This window comes from Betta splendens, chromosome 7 (assembly GCF_900634795.4).
Source record: "Betta splendens chromosome 7, fBetSpl5.4, whole genome shotgun sequence".
NCBI classification, from domain to species: Eukaryota; Metazoa; Chordata; class Actinopteri; order Anabantiformes; family Osphronemidae; genus Betta; species Betta splendens.
The window spans coordinates 11,158,349-11,179,628 of record NC_040887.2 but is presented as its reverse complement, the minus strand read 5'-3'; the positions used below and the strand labels follow the sequence as shown (position 1 = coordinate 11,179,628).

At 48.5% G+C, this 21,280-nt stretch overlaps 1 protein-coding gene across 3 annotated transcripts in view; it reads left to right on the top strand.

The window, feature by feature from the left end:
- Positions 1 to 19,069, top strand: part of tafa5l (TAFA chemokine like family member 5, like) — a 28,851-nt gene extending 9,782 nt beyond the window's left edge. Inside the window, exons 2-6 of one of the 3 annotated variants that reach the window (XR_003786432.3) lie at positions 1,127 to 1,276; positions 8,643 to 8,770; positions 10,093 to 10,164; positions 16,518 to 16,566; positions 17,820 to 19,069. Coding sequence is in view for 2 of the 3 variants with exons in the window: in XM_029156448.3 (XP_029012281.1) it covers positions 1,127 to 1,276; positions 8,643 to 8,770; positions 16,518 to 16,541 (302 nt within the window). In the remaining variant the exon portion in view is untranslated. Of the gene's footprint in view, positions 1 to 1,126; positions 1,277 to 8,642; positions 8,771 to 10,092; positions 10,165 to 16,418; positions 16,567 to 17,819 lie in introns of those variants that run through there. The other 2 variants (XM_029156448.3, XM_055510357.1) reach the window with 2 other exon arrangements.
- Positions 19,070 to 21,280: the final 2,211 nt, after the last annotated feature.

Below are 21,280 nucleotides of genomic sequence, written 5' to 3'. Positions count from 1 at the left end.
TTCTGAAGAAGGCTGGAGACATAGAGTCTGACTGGACCATGTTCTCCACCTCCATTGTCAACGCGGCCATTCAGGGCTATGGACGCAGGGTCTCCGGTTCCTGTCGTGGGGGTGGTGGACGCTGGAGGTAATGGACGCTATCAAGCTGAAGAAGGAGTCCTATCAGGTCTTGGACTTGCCCATCAACCAGGCTGAGGTCACTGAGGTAGTTTGCTACTCGGTGGATGAGAACCACCCTGAGTACCTCAAGTTTCTGGATGTTGTGGGGTTGTCTTGGGTGACACGCCTCTGCAACATTGCATAGACGATGAGGATAGTTCCTCCGGACTGGACAACCGGGTGGTTGTTCCTCTTCACAAAAAGGGGGACAGCCAGGGGCCGGAGGGGGTCTGGATTGGGGACCACGGGATTGCGTCTATGCTTTTTGCAGATGATGTTGTCCTGTTTGCTTTATCGGGCCAGGACCTCCAGTGTGCGCTGGGGCAGTTTGCAGCTGAGTGTGAAGCGGCTGGAATAAGAATCAGTTCCTCCAAGTCTGAGGCCATGGTTCTCGACCGGAAAGAGGTGGTTTGCTCTCTCCTGCCTCACTGGGGAGGTGTTCCAGGCATGTCCCACCGGTAGGAGGCCCCGGGGAAGACCCAGGACACGTTGGAGAGACTATGTCTCTCGGCTGTCCTGGGAACACCTTAGGGTCCCTCCGGAAGAGCTGGAGGAAGTGTCCGGGGAGAGGGAAGTCTGGAACTCTTGGCTCAGACTGTTGCCCCCGCGACCCGGCCCCGGATAAGTGGTAGAAAATGGATGGTTGGAAGTAAATAGCAACATTTATATTATGTTCAGCTATTTGCATATTCCTGATTACTACAGCGACAGCATATATGGTAATGTGTGTTCATCTATTGTAAATCCCTGATTATAGTTAATATCAACCTGTATATTATATCCATAGAACACCCATCTGTTAATATCATCCATAATTTCTCCTGCACACATTTATATCCTGCACTTGCTTCTGGTTAAACCTAAACTGGATGTCGTTGTCCTGTATTTGTACATGTGCATGACAATAAAAGCAAATCTAATCTAATCTAATCATGTGTTATTTGTTCCTTGCTGCTGTGCTTGGCAGGCCAGTTGGCGGTGGGGACCTGCGAGATAGTGATGCTCAACAGAGACAGCAGCGTCCCCAGACGGACCATCGCCAGGCAGACGGCCCGCTGCGCCTGCCGGAGGGGCCAGATTGCCGGGACCACCAGGGCAAGGCCGGCCTGTGTCGACGGTGAGTCCTTTGGCCTCTGGAAAACTGGGGTTCAACGGGGGGCGGATTTTACTGGCATTTAATTGCAAACGATAGGAGCTAATAGTGTTTACTGTGGAAGAAGCCATACCTGCTAATGCTGGTAAATGAGTGGGTTGTAGTCGTTGCTAAGGCGGACGCTGACGTCTGGGAACAAGGCCTGCTTCCCCTCACTCTGGCCTCTGAGCAAAGCTACGTACCAGGTTCTCTCTGCTCAACCCGGTGATAACCTCAAAAAATACAACACTAAGTTTAAACTTGTGTAGCGCAAAAGCAGTAGCTAGTTTACAAGAAGCTACTTTTAAGTGCTACATTTGTTGACGGTTGGTTCATTTATAGTAATGTGCCAGAATGTAGTAGATTTTGTAACGAGAATCTGCACCTGGACAGTAACTGCTAGCAAGTAGCGTCCTCTAAAATGTAATGCAGCCAAAGTAGAAGTTATCACGTAGTAGAGAATGTTGTACAGATTTAGGATCAGTAAATGTATTTAATAACACACAGCCAACCTGTCCAAGCATGAAACTAGTGTAATGTATAATATGCAAGATTACCTAAATAACCTGCTAAACAGCAGCACAGTAAAGTTCAGCACTTGCTAAAAATACAGGCAATAAACAGTGGGAACGGTAAACAGTGGCGCGTGGAGTCATTATCTGTGCTTCAACAGAAGCCAGAGCTTTTTCTGGCAGACGTTTTGACATAACAGGAACATTGTGAAAAATCATAACAGGAAAAGCACAGGTGTAACTATTAACATTAACGACGTGTCGGCGCTGGTATGAATTGGGCTCGGGCGCGCGGCCGCGGCGGCGGCGGCACACCTGAACGCCACGCGCTCGCCATTAATTACTCGGAGGCGTTCCTCGCTGGGACGCGTGCAAATGTCACCGCCGCCAAAACGCTCCTCCGAACTTTTCCTTTTGTCTCCGCCGTTGTTCCTGCTGCATCTCTCTGCTGCTACACTGTAGCGAGGACGAGGCGAAATCACCTCATGTCGGGACATTAATGACAAATGAATTCACTCGCATCAAAACAAGTTTTTTTTTTTTTTTTGCTGGAACAGCGAGAAGCTCCTGTGTTTCTGACAGGAACCAGGTGAAACCCGCCTGAAAACAATCAAGGTTTCCTCAACTAACCATTAAAAGCAACTGCCGTTGTAATTTGGCTGTTTAACCAGCCGATCGATAAGCACTTTGCATGTCTTCCACTCTGGTGCCTAACTGTGCGACGGACGGGGCCGTCTGCACCGGGCCTCCTCACGCCTCTAATTCTTGTCGCGGAGCTTTTCCCTCCTCTCTCCAGTAGTTTGAATGAACTCCAGCTGAATAAAGATCACTCCGCGGGCCGGCGCGGATACGCTTTTATGGGGCGATAGCGCGGACGAGAGGGAGCGCAGCCTCGCGATCGCCGCCGTCACGCGCGTCGGACGCGGCGTCGGCGCCGTCACACCACGACTCACGTCGGGTGAATCTAATTCATCCCGCAGTCTGTCACGCTCCGCACTCTGCCTGGAACCACCTCCCCGCCGCCGCCGCCCCCGGTGCTGCCGCCTAACGCTCGCCAGATGTTAATTAACTTACAGACAACTATGATTACAGCAGCAGGTAATTGATTATCACTGGATCCCAGCGCACCACACCCGACACTCCATTAATAGCCAGTTCATTAAAGATGACGCCTGTTGCTCGCGGGCTCATTTAAAGGCCTTTGCACCCGGTGGCGCGTCGCCTCGTCACGTGACTCCAGGGAGAGATTCCTGCGTACCGCACGCGGCGGCGTCCTCTCCGGCCTTCACCTCGTCGAATATACACTTGTGTTTGCTTTTGATGTGAATTCTCATAAATGTTTCTTTGCCCTCGTGAGCGCATAAACCAATTTACTGCGACAAGAGCTCCGTCCTCGGAATCAGTTTAACGGAGCTCGTTCCCCCGCGGCGCCCGGACTGAATTACTCGAATTTTGAGACGTTTAGTTTTTACGCAGGCTGGTGTGATGTCATCGCTCTCAGCCTTTTGGCGTCTGGAGTCTGACGCGAATTAAGGCCACTTTCAGACGCGGACCCCTTTCCATTAATCTTCAGCACCTGAACACGTCGGATTTGTGTCTGAATGGGTTCCTTTGTCACTTGCTAAGTCCGACCAAGTGACATTTGAATATGACTTTCAACGCAGCGTCTTTGTGAATCGCTGCAGCCGCATTAATGGACAGGCACGCACCGAATTAGACTGGGGGGCGACATGTGGCGAGAGGAGAAGAAGAACCTCGCGGCCTCTGCGATGCAGGCAAACGTGTTGTTTGGCAAAGGCCGCTTTAATATTGCACAGTCACCATATTCCATCGAATCCTCCCGCTGCAGGTTCGCGGCGCATCTGCAATGACAGCGCTTTTCCTTTTTCACAGGGGAAAAAAAAAATCAATTATTTCTCCTGCCCATCTTTAAAGATCAAAGAAAAAAAGGTCTGTTGAAAATCGGTGTTGTTTCCCGACCCTCCACAGCCCTGAAACCATAGTCACTGAGATGAGGTGAGCAATCCCTCGAGACCCCAGAGTGAACTGTCTGTCAGAAACAGCAGGGATCGACTTATTGGAAGTGATTACTTTGTCTACATTTGATGAGTTCTGTAAGGACAGACGGTGCTGATATCCACCGGACCGACAGCGTCTCTGGTTCAGGTGTATTGAGGGAAAGCTCAGTCCCACAGTCACGTCTCCTAACGAATCTAAGGTAAGAAGCTTACATTAGAAACGGCAGAGATGTGAGGAAGCGATTGCCGGTGTGATTTCCTGGCCTTTTCCGGAGTCTGCATTTGCATTAAAAAGGCTCCGAGACAGTGAACGCACCGTGGACGCTTAAAGGACCTGTGCTATATCTGGAAATAATCAAGTGTTTTTCTAAAGTTGTCTTTCACAGATGAATCAGTGCCAGCGACAACAAAAAACTTCGCAATCTGTTCCGCACAGTCCATCCACTGTTGTCGCGGGCAACAACGCTAGACGCTAGAAAAGGACCCAGGTGCAGTAAACAGCCTCTCTTCACACTCGCTGGCAAGAAAAGAAACCCAAAAAAGATTCAGTTATTGTGAGCGACCGACTCGCTCGCTTAAACAGACACAGCGCAGCAAACGCCTCCTGAACCAGAGTCCGGGCCCATCGTAATAGCTAATAGCTGACTCAAAGGCAGCATCTCACCTCTCTGCTGATGTTGACCAGCACCAGAACGCGTCCCACCGGCAGCCGAGGCGCATTTATGGAGGCAGTTCAGTTTATTGGACCTTAGACGCGGTCCGGTTCCATATTACGACCCTCTTCACACAGTGCAATGATACAGACTGAGTGGAAGTCTCCTCCTCTTCCTCTGGTCTGTACAAAGGGAGCTACAGGCAGTTTTACTTTTGTTTGTGTATCTTTTGGGACAAAACGAACACTAAGGCTAAACCTAGTTTGTAGACGCTGCAGTTTAGCTGACTCGCCTCTCTCCCTGACCTTTCTGAAGTCTGGATGAAGCGAGTGGGCGGCAACAGATCAGCCCGTCTCCAGCAGGTGCAGCTGACTGGGATTTTAATGAGACTCGCCGAGACGACGCGTCTTCATTGGGAGCTTTTCCCACCGCCAGCTCCAGTGACGGCTCATAAATCAGAAGTGAAACTTTAATACACATCCGCTTCCTCACCGCAGGTTTTGACGGATACACAGTGATGCTTACATTACAAGCCTCCTTCAAGGACCATCGGTTTACGTCAGATTAGATTTTCCACCATTTTGAATTCCTCCCGGTGGCGAGAAACAGACTCCGGTGCACACGCGTGATCGCGACTTTTGTTTTCCGTGCTGCAGTGATCATGTTTATTCATGTTTAACCTCTCACAGTGCCGTATATTTGGAAAGCACAATGTAGAGGATTCCTTTTATCAGGGATTGGGGATTTGACTTGATTCGCCGTTCCCTGTCAAATCCAAGACTTTTTAAATCTACAAGTCTGCAGCCGGTGCCTGGAAGGAAACAGCTGAAGACGTAGCGTTATCTCCCTCCCCATCCGGCTGGCATCCGCACATCCGTGATGACATACCAACAGGCTTACCTAGGCCCCGCGGTGAGTCACGTTCATTCTACGTGAGCCGCTTCCCACTGATCGGCCCAGATGGCGTCCGCGTCGTCTGCTCGTCGGGTCGCGGCGGATCTGCTATTTCTAATTTGCGTTTTTCACCCGGGAAACGCCGCGCGCGTTCAGCGAGTCGGGTTCTTTTCCGGGCGCCTTCCTCGGCCGCAGGTTCGGTCGGCACGTCATACACGGGAGGATTATACGCTTTTCTCCTTGCTCTCAGTCTAATCTGCTCCCTGACCGCCCCCCCCCCTCGTTGCCATGCCACCACATCTCGCTGTAATCGCACGGAGCTCGATGGCCGCCGTGATAAGAGTCTGCAGGCTGTTTATATGCTGCCTGCAAACTTCTGCTTTCACACCCACCGGACTGTTTATTGACACAAACGGAGCAGTCGTATATGAGAGCCAGGATTTCAGGAGCATATTTTAGGATATTTCTGTTTTAGTTGTTCTTCTTGCAAGCTCATCACTATTTACCTTTTTGTCTTTATAAGTTTTTTGAATTATACTCTATAGCTCCCCTGAAGCTTTTAGTATACAATCTGAAACACAACAAAACTGAATAATTTATATTTTTGTAATGTCGTGTTTTGTTTTGTCTCTTTGTTGCAACAAAACAAGTTAATCTGGAATATTTGGAAAATGTCTTGCAGTGTTTGTAATAAGAAGCATCTTTAAATCAGCAGGAAGAGACAGAAGCAAATATTACTAATGGACGACTGAATCAGTTTAGATACAGTATCTAATCAAGCATTTTCATTAAAAGTATTATTTTGAGAACAAGCCTGAGGAAACTGCAACAGGAAAAGCAACTTGCTCCACAAATTACAGTTTGTGACAGAGACTGGAGCCGTTTGTTGCTTGGCTGCATTTAAATGAGTTCAGCGTTGGATTTTTTTTTCCTCTGTTGTCATAATCACAAATGAGCGACCATGGAGTCTGTGCTAGCAGGTTGGACAGAGGGCTGAAAAATCTGCTGCGCCGTTGAAACGTAATTAATATCAGCCAGAAAGCCTTTAAAAGTCTGTTGGTGCAGTGCTACAAAGCAGCTGAGCTACAGTGGCTGCAGTGTCTGATCCTGCTGGACACCCAACAAAGGGAGGAGCGCTATTAGCAGCATTAGTAAACACAGAGGAGAGGCCTGCTTCCATGCAGGGAGCCGTCTCTGCCTTTAAGAAGCATCCTTTTTCTGCTTGTCGTCCCCCGTCTGAATGCATGTTAAATGAGCCGCCTGTGGCTTTACTAAAAATTTCATGTCATCTTCTACTCGTGCGGGGGCAGGGTTTCATCAGACGAGCGGCGCGTCTGGTTCAAGAGTCACCGCTGTGCCTCCCGTGCGGCCCCGAGTCCTGGCTGCCAGCGCTGCGATGGGCCGGGGTGGGGGGGGGGGACAGATGGTCTAACGCGTGATCTAGCTGGAGGTCCAGAGCTGAACCCCGGTGGGGGGGGGAGGGGGGCCTGGCAGCTGACGACTCTGGCCCCGCGTTCACAGTCACTGTGGGGACTCCAGCAGCGGCTGGACGGGTCGGGACCGCCCAGGCGTCGGGCCCTCTCCTCGGACCCGCACGGCGACTGCTTCAGCTGATCTGCGGCTGCAGGTCGTTGCTGTCGCACAAACACAAGGATGAAGCAGCTATGGGTGATGCGAAGTGAGCGTGGACGCTGGGGGAGAGATGCGGCGATGACGGCGAAGTTGCAGCACGTGTGTGGCGCGACTGCGGCGTGCAGCTCATAGCGGAGGGGATTCATCCAGTCATTGTAGATCAAGTCACACTGTGGCGGACGCATTGACAGAGGAACGCACTTCTTTCAGCGAAGCCGCGGCTCTGCGCGGGTTGATGGAAATTGAGCTTCGCCGGGCCCGTGATGCACCCGGGTGGGCTGAAAAGGCCGCGCTTTGTGGCGCTGACGGGCGGCGGCGGGGATGAGCATTCACGGCGGCGCGGCGTCAGGAGAAGGTCACCGAGGACTCGACGCTCAAAGAACAGACAAAGTGACTGGTTTGTCTCCGAGTCTAGTTGCAGGACATTATTATTTTCCTCAGCTTGCTCAACGGGAGGACGGGCCTGCACGGTTTTCTCCCCCGCTGTAGCTCCTAGCTCCCTGACAACACCCGGACGGCAGACTAAAAATACAGCTCCTCTCCCAGTGTCAACAGTAGCTGGTATTTGCTGAGGGAGAATGGCTTTATATCCACACAGCAGTAACTGTGTGTGTGTGTGTGGGGGGGGGGTACATACATGAGGGTGCTGCTCAGCCAGCTTGATAAATACCACACGATGACAGATCTTTGTTGCAGAGCAGCAGTTGGGGCCTGACACTCCAAAGACCAATTTCAGACTGTTAACAAGGCCCGGCCCAGGAATATCTCACAGCGAAATGTCACCCGGCCTCCCTTCTCCTCACCTCCCCCCGCTCCCCCGCTCGGCGCCGCCCGCCCTCGCCTCTCCCATGGACATTCAGCCAATTGTAGTTCCCCGCTTTCGATTTACCGAGCGCGTTGCCTCGCTCCGCGGGGTGCCGCCCTGAGGGATTGTGGGTAGGCAGGAGCCGCGGCCCGGCCGGGTCCGTGGAGGGCTGATAACCTTTCAGGGTTGCCTCGGCGCCCTGTGTAAAGAACAATCAGCGCTTATCAGCGTCGACTGCAGGCGAATGCTAATTTGGTGACATGCGGCGGGAGAGACAATAACTTTAGAAGAACTTCAGCTCGTTGACAATTATTGACTTTTTGCTGTGTTCAGTGATCCACTAAATATAATAATTATATATAAATAATAATTTCCTGATATTTATAAGCTTAAATATCTGCCTGTATCTTATTAATATGATCTTATTCACATCACATTGCTCAAGACTCGGTCCCCTTTATTTTGCACTGGTTCAAGCTCGAGTGTTCTGTTGGTAGGAAAAGTGACAGTGACCAAAGAGTAAAGAGTATTAGTACTTGACGCAGTACAAAATAAATGATGTCTAGCCTAGAACGACACAGACAGAATTCATACCAAATTTATAAAAGTCAGCACTGGTTCTGTTTAGATCTTAAAGAAGAATACATCAAATGCCACAGTAGCCCAATACATTCTATTTGAACTAGAATCATGTATCTGAAATTACCTGAAAACCCTTTGTGAAGCTGGCAACGGGAAAAATGTATCATTCTGCAGTTATGTCAGATTCTTTGCATTAGCAGATGCAAATATCAGTGACAATAACTTCCTTCTGGCTCATATTTTCTCACCGCGCAGCTCGAATCGTGCGGAGCCGCCAGTGGTGCGAGATGTCTCCTTGCCTGGAGTCGGAGGTCTGCAGCCTGTTGTTCAACCGATCCGGCTGGACCTGCACCCGGGGCAGCGGTCGCATCAAGACCGTGACGGTAAGACGCTGCCTTCCTTCCTTGGTTCCCAGGAAGGGGGACATTTGATTACAGCCCCAGTGTTCCAGTTACAGTCTCCTCTGGACGCTGATGGTAACTTCAGGACGCATTCACATGTGAACATGGCCACCATCATTGCCTCTGACCCACAGCTGTTGTCTGCTCTGCAGCCAATAAGAAGGATGTCTAAAAGCTGCATTATAAGTGCCTCTTTGCCGGCATCCCATTAAATTGGCAAAAACCTTGTTTTATTGTTCTTCATTCTATCTGGAAAAAAACTGCTTGATACATCTCATAGTGAAAACACTATAACGCTGAATTCTAATTGGAACTACTTTGAATGCCCCCAACTCTGTGACCTCTCCCTGACTTTCCCAGAGATGTAAATGAACACAAAGCATGCTGAATTTTTTAAGTCCTCAATATGGTGGCATCTGGTCCTGCAGGCCGCTCTTGCGGAGCCACATGCATCCAACGCCCCAGAGCTGCCAATGCTGCAGCGCGACCGGGCGGCCATTAAGTCTGCTTTGATTCAACAGTGAAAGGAAACACAGGAGGCACAAACTCCTTGTCTTCTCTGTTTAAGTAAAAATGAACTTTTTGGCTGGTTCACATATTATTATAGCAGGGAACCATTACGGTTTATCTAGTCTGTGAACCTGTCGCCATGGATACACGTCTCTATTTGCTCTCGAGTTCACATTATACTGGACCATTTGGCAGTTTCTGCTATGCAGCTCTGTGCTCACTGGAAAATGGGGAGTTCTCTGTTCTCGTTGTTAAAAGACCAGCTGGTACAAAGGGTCAGACGTCACAGATTCAGCTTTTCAATTTACATTTTCTCCACTTAGTGTTTATTTGCTACCGGTTGCTGTGCTTTTATTTTCTTTCATTCTCTCTCTGTTTTGACCTCATCATCTGCAAATGCAGCATCATTCCTCAGCAGTATTTCAGCGCCGACCATGTACTTTGGAAATCTCTTGTCTAGAACAGCTGAATTAAAAAGACCAGCTCAGTTCAAACAGCAGCAAATACGCAGATATCTGCCTCAGGTATGAATGTGCCACAGAGCGAGCGAGAGAGCGAGAGAGAGGCTAAAGGAATGAGGAGGATGTAACTCACACAGACAGACCATGTGAAACTGCACAATACAACATGTTGATGTCAGCAAGAGATGACAAGAAGGGCCGAGTGGGAGAGACTGTTGTCCTCATCACCAGGTACAGGCTAAAGGTCAACCTGTGACTGGGTCGTGTGATTTCTCTCTCTCCTGCTGTCTCCCCGCCTCGCTCGCCCGCTCCTCCACCGCCTCCGTCCAGCAGCCCTCGGCAGCAGCGACGCATTTTACGCACGCATTCCCGCCGAGCTGTGATCTACACTGACAGCACACTTAGGTTAGTGTTTTGCTTTTGTACATACATTAGCGAAAAAGGCAAATTATGCGTCCGGGCCACATTTTTACAATTAGCTGTCACTGAGGAGGGATTTACTGCAGGAGCTAATCACAAGCGATGCAGCTGTTTTTTTTTTTTTTTTTTTTAAGGCAAGGCTTTGGCAGCAGGGGTATTTGTTGTAGGACCTGAATGGGAGTAAAGAACATTTTGCAAGATGAATGAATATGTGAAATCAATGAGGAGGATTGATTAGGCTGGAGCAGGGCGAGCGAGACGCATGAGAGAGAGAGAGAGAGAGAGAGCTGGCCAAGCTCTGTCCGTCCACATCTGTGTGCAGATGTCTGTGAGAAGCAGAGTGAGGTGTGGGAGTTTTAATTGTGAGAGAATCTGTCTTCACGTTCACATAATTAGCAATCAGTGTAACAATGTGGGTTTGTCAAAGCTGACAATGGCTGCAGTCATTATTCCCGCAGCGGTGGACTGGATTGAAGAACAGTACAGTAGGTGGAGGTGAAAGAAAGCTGCTGAAAGAAAAGGGACAAATGGTCCTGGTTGCTTCGCAGCAACCGGAGGGACGATGGAGAACATCTGGCTCATCTGGAAAAGCAGCAGCGAACGTGTGAAACCCACGCTGAACGCTGGATGTTGGTCTGATAAATGCATTTGTTGGCTTGGAGTGCAGTGGATGTGAACCTCTGGCTGCAGAGGCCAGTAATGTTTGTCTAGTACCACTTAAACACATTTGCTTGTTGACTTCCTGCCTCTTGTTTTTCAGGCATCGTGCCTGAAAGTAAGACACGTTTTTGCAGTGCCGTTTTTTTTTTTTTTTTTTTTTTGCTTCTATGACAAAGACTATATAAATGCACGTATCCTGTGAGAAATCAAAACTCTAAAGTAAGAAAAGAAAGTGAAATACACATTTTTACTGATGAAAAATATAAAACCAGCTTGAACCACAATGAATAACAATCATACAGGGATCAGCTTTAAATCCAACAATTGCAGGAGACGAGACGCTGTTCTTCCACTCGCCTCATGCATAACGCTGGATTCAGTAAAAGGCTGACCTCTCAAATATGAAGTGAGCAACAATAATTATTTTTTTAGCACAAAACTCACAACTTTTAATTAGTAATTAGTTTCTATTCATCGTGGACTCTCACATGTCTCTTCAGACGCAGCTTTTATTCCTCTAAGATGCAGATTTAATTTCTTTAATGATTTAATGAACCACCAAGACCAAACTTAATCCATTTAAAAAAATGACTATACAAACTCATCCAATATTCAAATTACGTTGTCATTTATCCAGTTTTTTTTCTGGGTTTTAAGCACATACGTTGAAAAGAAATCAACTTTTTATTTCTGTGTTGCTGGGCTTCGATCGCAACGCCAACGTGTGTTGAGGAGGTGACGTTCATGTAGACGTGCGGCTGCTTAGACGCTCACCCACCTGTGTGTGCATCTCACGGTGGCTCTGCCAGGTCACACACTCCAGCCTCACCTGCTAATGGGGTTTGAATATGCAGCCCACTCTCCACTGCCAGCTCGCCATTAATATGAATCACTCTCTGGAGGCCCCCCCAAACAAGCTGGCAATTTGTCTTCACTAGTGAGACACTGAAAGGTCCACATATGATATTCTCCGAGGTGGAAAGTGCAATGCGGTGGAGGTGAGAGAGGGGGGGGCTCGGATTCATACACTCCGACGGAGGCTGTGGATGCGATTTGCCAGGTGAGGAGCGCGTGAATGTACGGAGGGTGAAAATGGCCCTCGGGTGGAAAATTCGACAGACAAAATTTGGGAGGGTGAAATTATTTTCCTGATTTCAGGGAAGCGGGAGGATCGCGAGATTGCACCGCTCGCTCCCCGCGTGGCACGAGCTCTGCCGAGAGCGCCGCCGGGCGCCATTATCGGCGCTCGCTAACGAGGCGCCGGGCTCCAATTAAGAGCCACGCCTGTCGGAAACGCCGGTTTGGAGCGGGACGTTCCAGATACGATGCTCAGGGCTCACTTCACTAAACAGAAAGAGCCTGCATTTTCTAATGCAGGCACTCAGACCCTGTGATTGGCACGTATTACAACTGCACCCCATCCCTCAGACAATGCTCAGCGGTAGCTAGGAGGAAAAAAAGCCTCCTACTCCCACACAACAAATGCCACTGCTCAGCTAGTGTGTGGCCTGGAGAGAAGCAGGCCAGCTGCACTTGGGCGGTTTTTGCCAAATGAAGGGGAGATGCAAAATGAACAACACACACACACACACACACACACACGGCACGACCTAGTAGGTCAGAGAGACTTGCATCACATTTTCTAGCAGCCTCCTTTTTTCTGCTTTGGTGGCCCTCCTCCAGCGATGTGCTCTTTGTTCCAGCAAAAAAAATAAAAAATTAAAAAATAAAACTAGTGGAGTGTGTGTAGTCCTGCCAGTGTTTCTGTAAACATGAGGGCGCCATAGTCGGTTAGTTTGAAACGATGCCACGCAGCGCAAAGTCCTGCACGTAGGAGGAAGAAACCCCAACGTGAAAATGGCGTGAAACCTGAGTTTGAGGAGAAAACATTCAGACACGTTGTTCAAAGGCAGAAAAAGTGTCTTCGCGGCGCCTCATCGATAGAAACGTTAACGTCCGGCTATAAAAACATCCACCTCTTGTGAAAGAAGCGGGGAGATGATCTCGTTGCCCTGTCGTTACGTAACACGCGCTCGCGCCTCCGCCGCGGAGGCTTCGCGTGTGCGTTGTCATGGTCACAGCCCGCGTCAACAGCGGCAGACTCCTAATGAGCCGCATCCTGCCGTCAACTGGCCATTAGAAACGCTGCTGACACTGTTTTTACAAGTCACACGCGTATTCTCCATAACTGAATTTAAATCATTTGCTTTTTCGGTTGATTCGTGTTCTGAATCCGGTTTCTCCTCGTCCTCTCAGGCGGGGTTGGTCACGTAGCTGTTTTCCGGATCTAACGCGGACGGATCCGTATTCTCAGCGGGACGCCATCTTCAGATTAAGGTGGTCTCCGATGGCGACGCCGCTTCCATTAGACGCCGCGCCTCTGAGGCCAGCGGCATTAATTTGGTTGAAGTAAAACGCGTAATGAAAGAAGTAAAGTAGGTTGTTACTCTAATAGCAACGAAGTCTCTGAAGGATGTGGCCCGAGTAAAAGGATGCGTTATAAATAGCCGTGCTCTTAAAGCGGCGGTGAAATATTAGCGGGGAAATCAGGCCTGGAAGTCATTAGAGGAGCGTTTGCGTCGACGAAACGCACGGTCGCTGTGAGACTCACAGTGCTAATTTAACGTGTTTGGTTGAAGCAGACAGAAAAGACATTTTCCTTTTTTACAGCCGTGTGCACCAGGAGACGACCCGGAGAATAATTGAAGCGGATTTTTAATTAACATTCACTCTGGCGGCTCGGTTGCGCCACTTTGACGCCCGCTGCGCCGCAGACAAAGCAGCGGGAGTCGGGCCTTTGCGTTGTGTGATGCGCTGGCTCACCTCCAGGCGTCTGCAGACGTCGCCGCTCGTATTTTATCTGACAGCGCGTCCCGGCGTCCCCGGGGATAACGCGCTTTACGTCGGCCGCGCTGCCCTCGAAACAAATGACTGACGTCGGATCCGCACGCGACGTGCAAACAACGCGCGTGGGGGGGGGGGTCACGCGCTTGGTTTCAGTTTCCATACGCGTCGCCTATTCATCAAGCGGAGGCAAGAAAGATGCACTGGCCTCATCATCTCTTTGTTGTGGCGCCGTCATCAGTCTGAAGACTCATGCGGAAAATATATTGAAATAGGTTTGATTGATTGTGATGCTCAGACTCTTCCACCTGTGTCCTCCGAGGCGTTGGGTTATTGAAGCGGCTGCCGTGGTTACATACAGTACAGTCACTAACATTGTCTTTGATTTGCATTCACGGGTTGAAGCCAGCAACACGTGGCTTTGCTTTGTTTGTTTTCCTGTCATCGTCTATTAGTCCCTTTGTTTCCCCGCTTTGCTGAGGCGTTCGCTGCCCCCCCTGTTGTCTGCCAGGGTCGGGGACCGAACGCGGCCCCCCCTCCTATTTGAAGCGCTGCCATCGCCGGGCTTTGAAGCGCCGTACCTCAGTGCGTCTCCAGAGCTTTGCCTTGAATGAAACTGTCAAAGCCACAGGCCACATTTTAACACAGTGATACAGAAAATGTGTCAGCGGCGCGGACGCGTTAAAGCGCACTCGACAACAACAAGGCCTCGTTTGACTTCTGGATCCACTTCTTATTCAGGTTTAATAAGTTGTTTGTACTAATAATATTACAGCCTTCAGCAATGATTCATTTGAAAAAGTATTCATCAAACGTGAGTTTTTAGCATTGAAGCTGCCTGACAGTCTCTCATGGCGGCAAACTGACAACATGTGTCTCTTTACGCTGTCGTTCTCCTCCACTCACGCCTTTGAAATCCCTTATTTTCCGCGTTGTCTGCGTAACGACCCCTGCCGCCGCAGTTAAACGCAGACAGATGCTTTGTAGCTAAGTTTTGCAGCCGCTCCTGAGAGGAAGCTCCGGGTCTGATGCGCCGCTACCCGTGAACATGGGGTTCAGCGGGTCCGTGCTGTCGCTGGGTCTGTTAGCCTGATAACAACAGCTGCGAGCCTCCAGCTGATGAAACCGACCGGGTCCACTCGTTGGGAGGGACCCCGGGGACGGATCGGAGCCGAGCGGCCGCTGGTGAGACTCGTTCCCACGGGCGCCAAGCGAACGGGCGGCTGCGTACCTGCAGTGCTGAGGATTATGTTTGTGGCGCGTGAGGCAATACAGTATCTTAAAAAAATACTTTGATCCTAAAATATGCCGCGTTGGCGATAAGAAAAGACGCTAATTGAATCCTTTAATATTTCTGCCAATCTCCACTGGCACTCGCTCAGAGATGCGAGCAGCGCACCTCGCGTGAACCGTGGAACTTTATCATTCGTGCGCAGCGCTCGGTGTTTACAAGTGATGCTGATGATGCGTGTGCACCCGGAGCTCAGCGGCTGCGTCCAAATGTTTCAATCGCAGCACAGCATAACCAATTAGCAAAGCCTTTATCAGTGAGCTCTCGCTCTCTCTCTCTCTCTCTCTCTCTCTCTCTCTCTCAACCCTTATCTGTGGATCTCGCTTATCCCTCGTGCCAGGAGATGAATATGTCTTTGATGTCCTTGGATGTTGTGTACAGTAAACACCAGAGGTGGTGAGCGCTGTTTACCCGCGTGCACGGCGGGCAAACGGGCCGGTCCCGCGGGGCCGCGCTCACCTTGTTGTTACCCTTTTAATTAGTAGGAGCAGTTAATAGCTCCTGCCGCCGCCGCTGCCACCTCAGCGCTCTGCGGCGGCTTCAAGGATCGCCGCGATCGATGGCCGAGGGTTGAAAGCGCCTTCGAGGCGGTTGCTGGCGAGAAATCCAACCACGCGGCGTTCCGTGCGCAGGAACCTGTTGGGCAGGTGTGTCGACGCCTCGTCTCCTTTTCTGGGATAACGAGGCCTCTCGGCCAGGTTTACGTTCCCTCTCCTTCAAACATGAATCTAATCAAAAAGCAGAGGGTTTGTTCTAAAGATTCTATTGTGCCCTTATAAGCTTTTACCCCCCCAATGCCTTTGCTTGTTTTGATTTAAAGATGCAGCAGGAGTACTTAGCATTTAGATGACATGCTGCGGGAGAGCCGTGATGGATCAGGGGCTTTGAGAGGACTGCATTTCTTCGACAGCGCCGCCTGAGTGCCAGTCGCCGGGTCGGGCCGACGTCGGGGGGGGGGCAGCAGAATACCAAGCGTGTGTGTGCGCCGCGGAGACGCCGGGGCGGCCGCAGGGAATGCCAATGCACCGGCCAGACAGCCGTCTGGCCTTGACTCCTCCGATTGGCTAAACACATCATTAGCTTCCTGATTATGATTAGCCGAGTCATTATCTACACAAAAAGGGCCCATTTGCCGATATTAGGACGGCATGGGAGCTGTTTTCTCCCTGCCATCGAGGGGAAAACGTGTTTCCACGTGTCCTCCTAAGGATGCATGGAGGCAAGTTGTTGTTTACAGAGAAACAAATCATCCTGTCCTGCACCTAATGTGCTCTAAATTTCTCTGTGTGCATAAAATGGCCTCTCGCTCGGTAATGAGCACGAGAAGGTGGCCTTTACTTTACAATGCTGTATTTTCTGCTCGTAGGGAGACGCTGCATCGGCATAGGTTGAAAAACTGTCCCAGAATTAAATAACCTTTGTCTTTTTTTTTGTTTTCCCTTAGATATAATTGGAATATCTGGGCTTTTAAATAGCCTCAAACCTCAGCGAGGACTTGCCCCCTGTTCGTCTGATGCTGACCTTTCCTTAATTTCCCTTTCAGCCTTTACCCAAGGAGCCGTCGTAGGATGCCAGGGAAAAACAGCAGCAATGTGAGTTTTTAATGATGTGTTTTATTGTAATTGGTATACAGAGTGTTTAACGGAAGGTTCAGGTCACTTTGACATTCAACCAAGGAAGAAAAAACACTTTAATTGCTGTGTCTTGCAGAAATAGTAAGTTTTAAAGGGGAACTTGATGCCTCCATTCTCAGCTGAACAGAAATGCCACCGGTGTATATTCATCACGCTCTGCCTTCACATCAGAAGAACAATCATACAGAACTTGGGCACGAACCAATGGAATCCACCGTTTCCCATGATGGAGACACTTGGATGAAAAAGGAAGAAAAAGACAAAGACGCTTATCAAAATTTTAAAAAACGCATGTTCGATCAAAACTGAAAAGCTTCAAGTGCACAATTTCTTTAATTGCAATAAAAGACAACAGTCTTTTATTGGGATGTTTTTGACAAAGCTCCTATAACATTTTAAAAGCTGTTCAGTAAATAGAGTTTCCTACCTGTAGGATGGGGTTGTCTGCTTTACATTCTTCTAAAATCCTAAGCAAGAGTCAAGAGGAGGTTAGCCTCGCTCCACAGGCAGGTTATGTTTACTGTTTACCCCCCGAAAAACAAGGGAATGTGGTAACGATGAAACAGAATTCCTCCGGAGAAAACATTGACTGAGTATCTGCAAAGCTTTTATATTCCACAAAACCACAGGCGTGTGGAATCTGCATGCTTTATGTCTCCTAGCCAGTGTTCTAAGATTGATTTTCCCTCTTCCACCAAGAAAACAAAATGAATCATGCACAATTACCAAGGACGGGGAGGAAGGGGGAATCGGGGGCGTCATAAATATTTATTTGCCAGCCCTGGAAATTTGTGCAGTTCTGTGAGGTTTTGCCAACTCATATTTAAGCGTCTGAATGATTTATGTGGGCAGTCCTGGGTGTCACATTTGTCCACTGTCACCCTGAATCATTTATGGATTAACATTTATGGATTTATCCATGTGACATATTCATGGCAGACTTCTATTATCATCCAAATGAATTTCTTGACCAAAGGGTCGGCTAAATTAGGTCATCAGCTGCAGGATTACAATGGAGGTGAATTGCACCCTTTGGATAAAGGAGTCGTTTACACTGGACTGTTGTAAATGAGTGAGGAATAAATGTTTACCTGTTTATTATTAAGGTCATTTCATTTCAACTGCGTTCTCCTGAATTGGCTCCACAAGCAGACTAACTATCGTATGGAGGGATGTGGGTCTTATCTGTCCTCTCTTTCGCTTCTCAACAGGTTTGCTGACTTCGATGCTACAAAAAAGGAACTGAGGCCAATCACTCCACCTGAACATTGTGTCCATTCACCAACGAGGATCCAAACATTTAAACCAGGCTTGTTCTTCGGCAAAATAAATAAGTATAAATATCCCCGAGCCCCTCCAGCCCCCACAGTGAGAGACTTGGCTGAGCAGCATGGTTCATCTTCACTGCAACCCAATCATAGGACAAAACCCCTGCAAGGAGCAGTAACAGAAGTACATAGTGTTTTTTCCAATATTCGTTTGTTTTCTGCCGTCTCATCTCATCCGCGGACGACAGCCCCTTGGAGACTTTTCACACCTCGGCTCCATTGGGACTTCGTCAGAAGCCGCCGTCTCATCACCTTTGCTCTCGCCGCCGTGAAGCCGTGCGGGTTTCCGTTCCGCAGCTCGATGCTACGTGGCCGTGGCCTGACTGAGGTTGAGCCAGGCCTTTTACCCGCTTCGCTCAGCCGGAGGAGTGAAACTTTACAAGGCTGCGGCCTCCAGCATCTCCGTATACAAACACACGGGACAAACGGCGTGAACGCACAGGAAAGTCTCCAAAATAAGGCACAAAAGACGTCAGAGACCCATTAAAGGTCACGAATAAAGGTCACGGTGGTGAAATGTGGACATTTTGGCTGACCTGGCTCGTAACTTGTGTTTTTTCTGTGGTGCCAACGTAGATTAGAAGAGTAGCTTTTGTCAATGAACATCGCACATCTTGTCCTCACCACCGGGAGCGTTCGACAGATGTGGACCCCTGGCTTGATTTAATGGTCTTTACTGTTTGTGTGTGCATGAGTGTGTGTGTGTGTGTGTGTGTGTGTGTGTGTGTGTGTGTGTGCGTGTGTGTGTGTGGGGGGGGTTGGTTGTGTGTGAAGGTGTGTGCGTGTGTGTGTGCACATCTAAAGATACACTGTGAAATAAGTCATATCCAATACATTATTCATACTGTTGTATAGTTTCGGGACATGCGCAGACCAGAGCGCAGCATCTGGCAAAACAAAAACATTTGTGACTTTACAGATGTTGGACTTCATCTGAATCTTTCCGAATGAATTCTAGGTTTGCTCCTTCTTTTCTTTGTTGTCCTTTCTTTAGTACATAGAGATATTTATACTGGGGGGAAAATAATATTGAAACTGGGGAAAGATCTAAAATATGTCACATAAGTTAAATTCTGTAATTAAAATCAGTTCATGTGTGAATAAATGTATTTCAGAGTTCTTGTCTAAACTAACTGTGTTTTGTCATGAAATGTTTTCGTCAATAGCTCCTGTAATAGCAGCGTCCCGTGTGGCGGAGCAAGATAAATAATTTAAAGGAGGCGCACAGCAGGTGCTTTTCTGAAGAGTTAGACTCAAAAAAACAGGAGAACAGTACGAAATCAGACCCCAAAGCAGTATGTTGTGATTTCTATCTTTATTTAACATCAGTCTCTAACACAAAATCAAATAATCTGCTAGTGTCAGCAGCCCTATGGATGTACAGTGTTGCTATTATACATTTCTACTTGCTGTTTTTTTGGTCCTTGTATTTAAAATCATCTACGTGTCCGTCTCATTTATGCATTTAGGGATATAAGGACAGCACATGTTCCCGGGAGCTGAAGAGCGCGGTGTTGGTGAGTCTGTGCACGTCGTGCGTCTTCATTTGTGCCCTCTTCGCTTCACTATAAATAAACTGTCCCTTTGATTTTAATCAAAGCAGCGAGAGCCGCCGCGGCCGCTCGCTCGCTGCAGGTCGGCAGCAGCTAGTAAAGGCAAGATCAGAAATTAACTGCTAAAATTACCTTTAGAGTGCCTGAAGCAGCACATCTCACCCCTCAATTCATCATCCTTTCAGAGCTGAGAATGCATCTGACTCATAGTGGCAGAGTGGGAGTTTGGATATATGCAAGTATGATTGCTATCTTTGTAGCAAGTGTGAGCTGAGGGAGCAAATGCTTCACACATCGGAAACGGTGTCGCAAATAACTCTAACTCCCCATTACCTAAGATAACGTAGATAATGGGTCGGTTCTGGTACCATTTTACAAAATTGGCGTATGAATAAAGTCAATGAGCAAAAATTGCAGAATATGTACAATATTCTTCATAAGTGTGTGGTGCGTGGTGCTTCGTAACGTGGCCACTTTCCAAAAATGTAAATACGCAGCAAGATGCGTTATAATTATATGTTCCCCGGGGCAATATGCTCTTTTAATTGAAAACCAGCAGCCTTCTAGATATAAGTAGTTATTTTGAACAGTGCTCCATCAAAGCTGAGCTCAAGTTAATCGACAATATATATTATCATTAAATGATATAGCATTAAATGACACAGTGTTTTAGAATGAAACGCATTTAAAATGGGGTCATGTATTAAATATACTGTATGCTTATAATTGTTTAAGGCTGTAACGTTTTATAAATGTTATGATATTTGGGACAAAAGCCTTCTGACAATAACTAAGTATAGCTTCAGATGTTAGAATGATTAGAGCTTTTAAACCTTCCTCCTCTTTTGCTTTTTTGTTATTCAAGGAAGAAATTATTAGATTTCATTGCGTAGAAACAGATCATATTTGCAATGAGAAAGGTCAAAATATAGCATCCAGTTTCCTGCTGAAGCTGATTATGTGTTCCTTTTGTCTGTGGGAGAGACGTGTGTTTTCGCTGCTGCTGCTGAGCCAGTATTCCCACTCACCTCCCACTCAGTCAGAGATGTTCTTTCAAACAGGCCCTGCTGCTGCCTCCTTCATTTTCAATGTCTGTCTTGCCGTCTCATGCTTGTGAATGTGGGCCGCTGTCGGCGTCAACAAATGCTCCGATGGTGGCAACCTTCCTCCTGCCAATTACGATACTGTGTGTTCACTGGATATGTGAAAACCCGTACTTAACCACAACAGAAGCCACCACCACAGCGTGTGTGTTCTGGTTGCATGAAGAGAATTACCGTTAGGTGGCTTTTCATCTTTTAGGGTTTATTAGAAGAGCGCATTAGAGTTGCTTGTTTCATAATGTATTATACTGTGTTACAATCTGATGTCGCAGATATGAGCTTTAGAGCAAATTACCTTCCTACACACATTATGATCAGAAAATGTGATTAAGGTCACCAATTAGTGCCACAGCAGCGACGTGGGAATGATCAGAAACGGGAGCGTGCGCACGTGAATGACTGTAAATCACGGAACAGCAGCGGCGGTTCGGGATCGAAAGAATGACCCAGAGTCGTGACAGCTGTCTCTTTTTAAGTGCACAGCCGCTGAAATGTCACCGGGCATGTGTCAGAATCACAAGTCCCAGACAGTGGCGGCCGATAACAAGCCTGGTTGAAATGAAGCGCCGGCTCATGTGGGACATCGGACCCCTGACGGGGCCGGCGTTTCAGGGCCGCGGGGCCGGGGTCGCTGCGCCTCCGCGCCGCCGCTGAGGCCTCTCGGCTCACAATAGATCCCCGGCCGAGC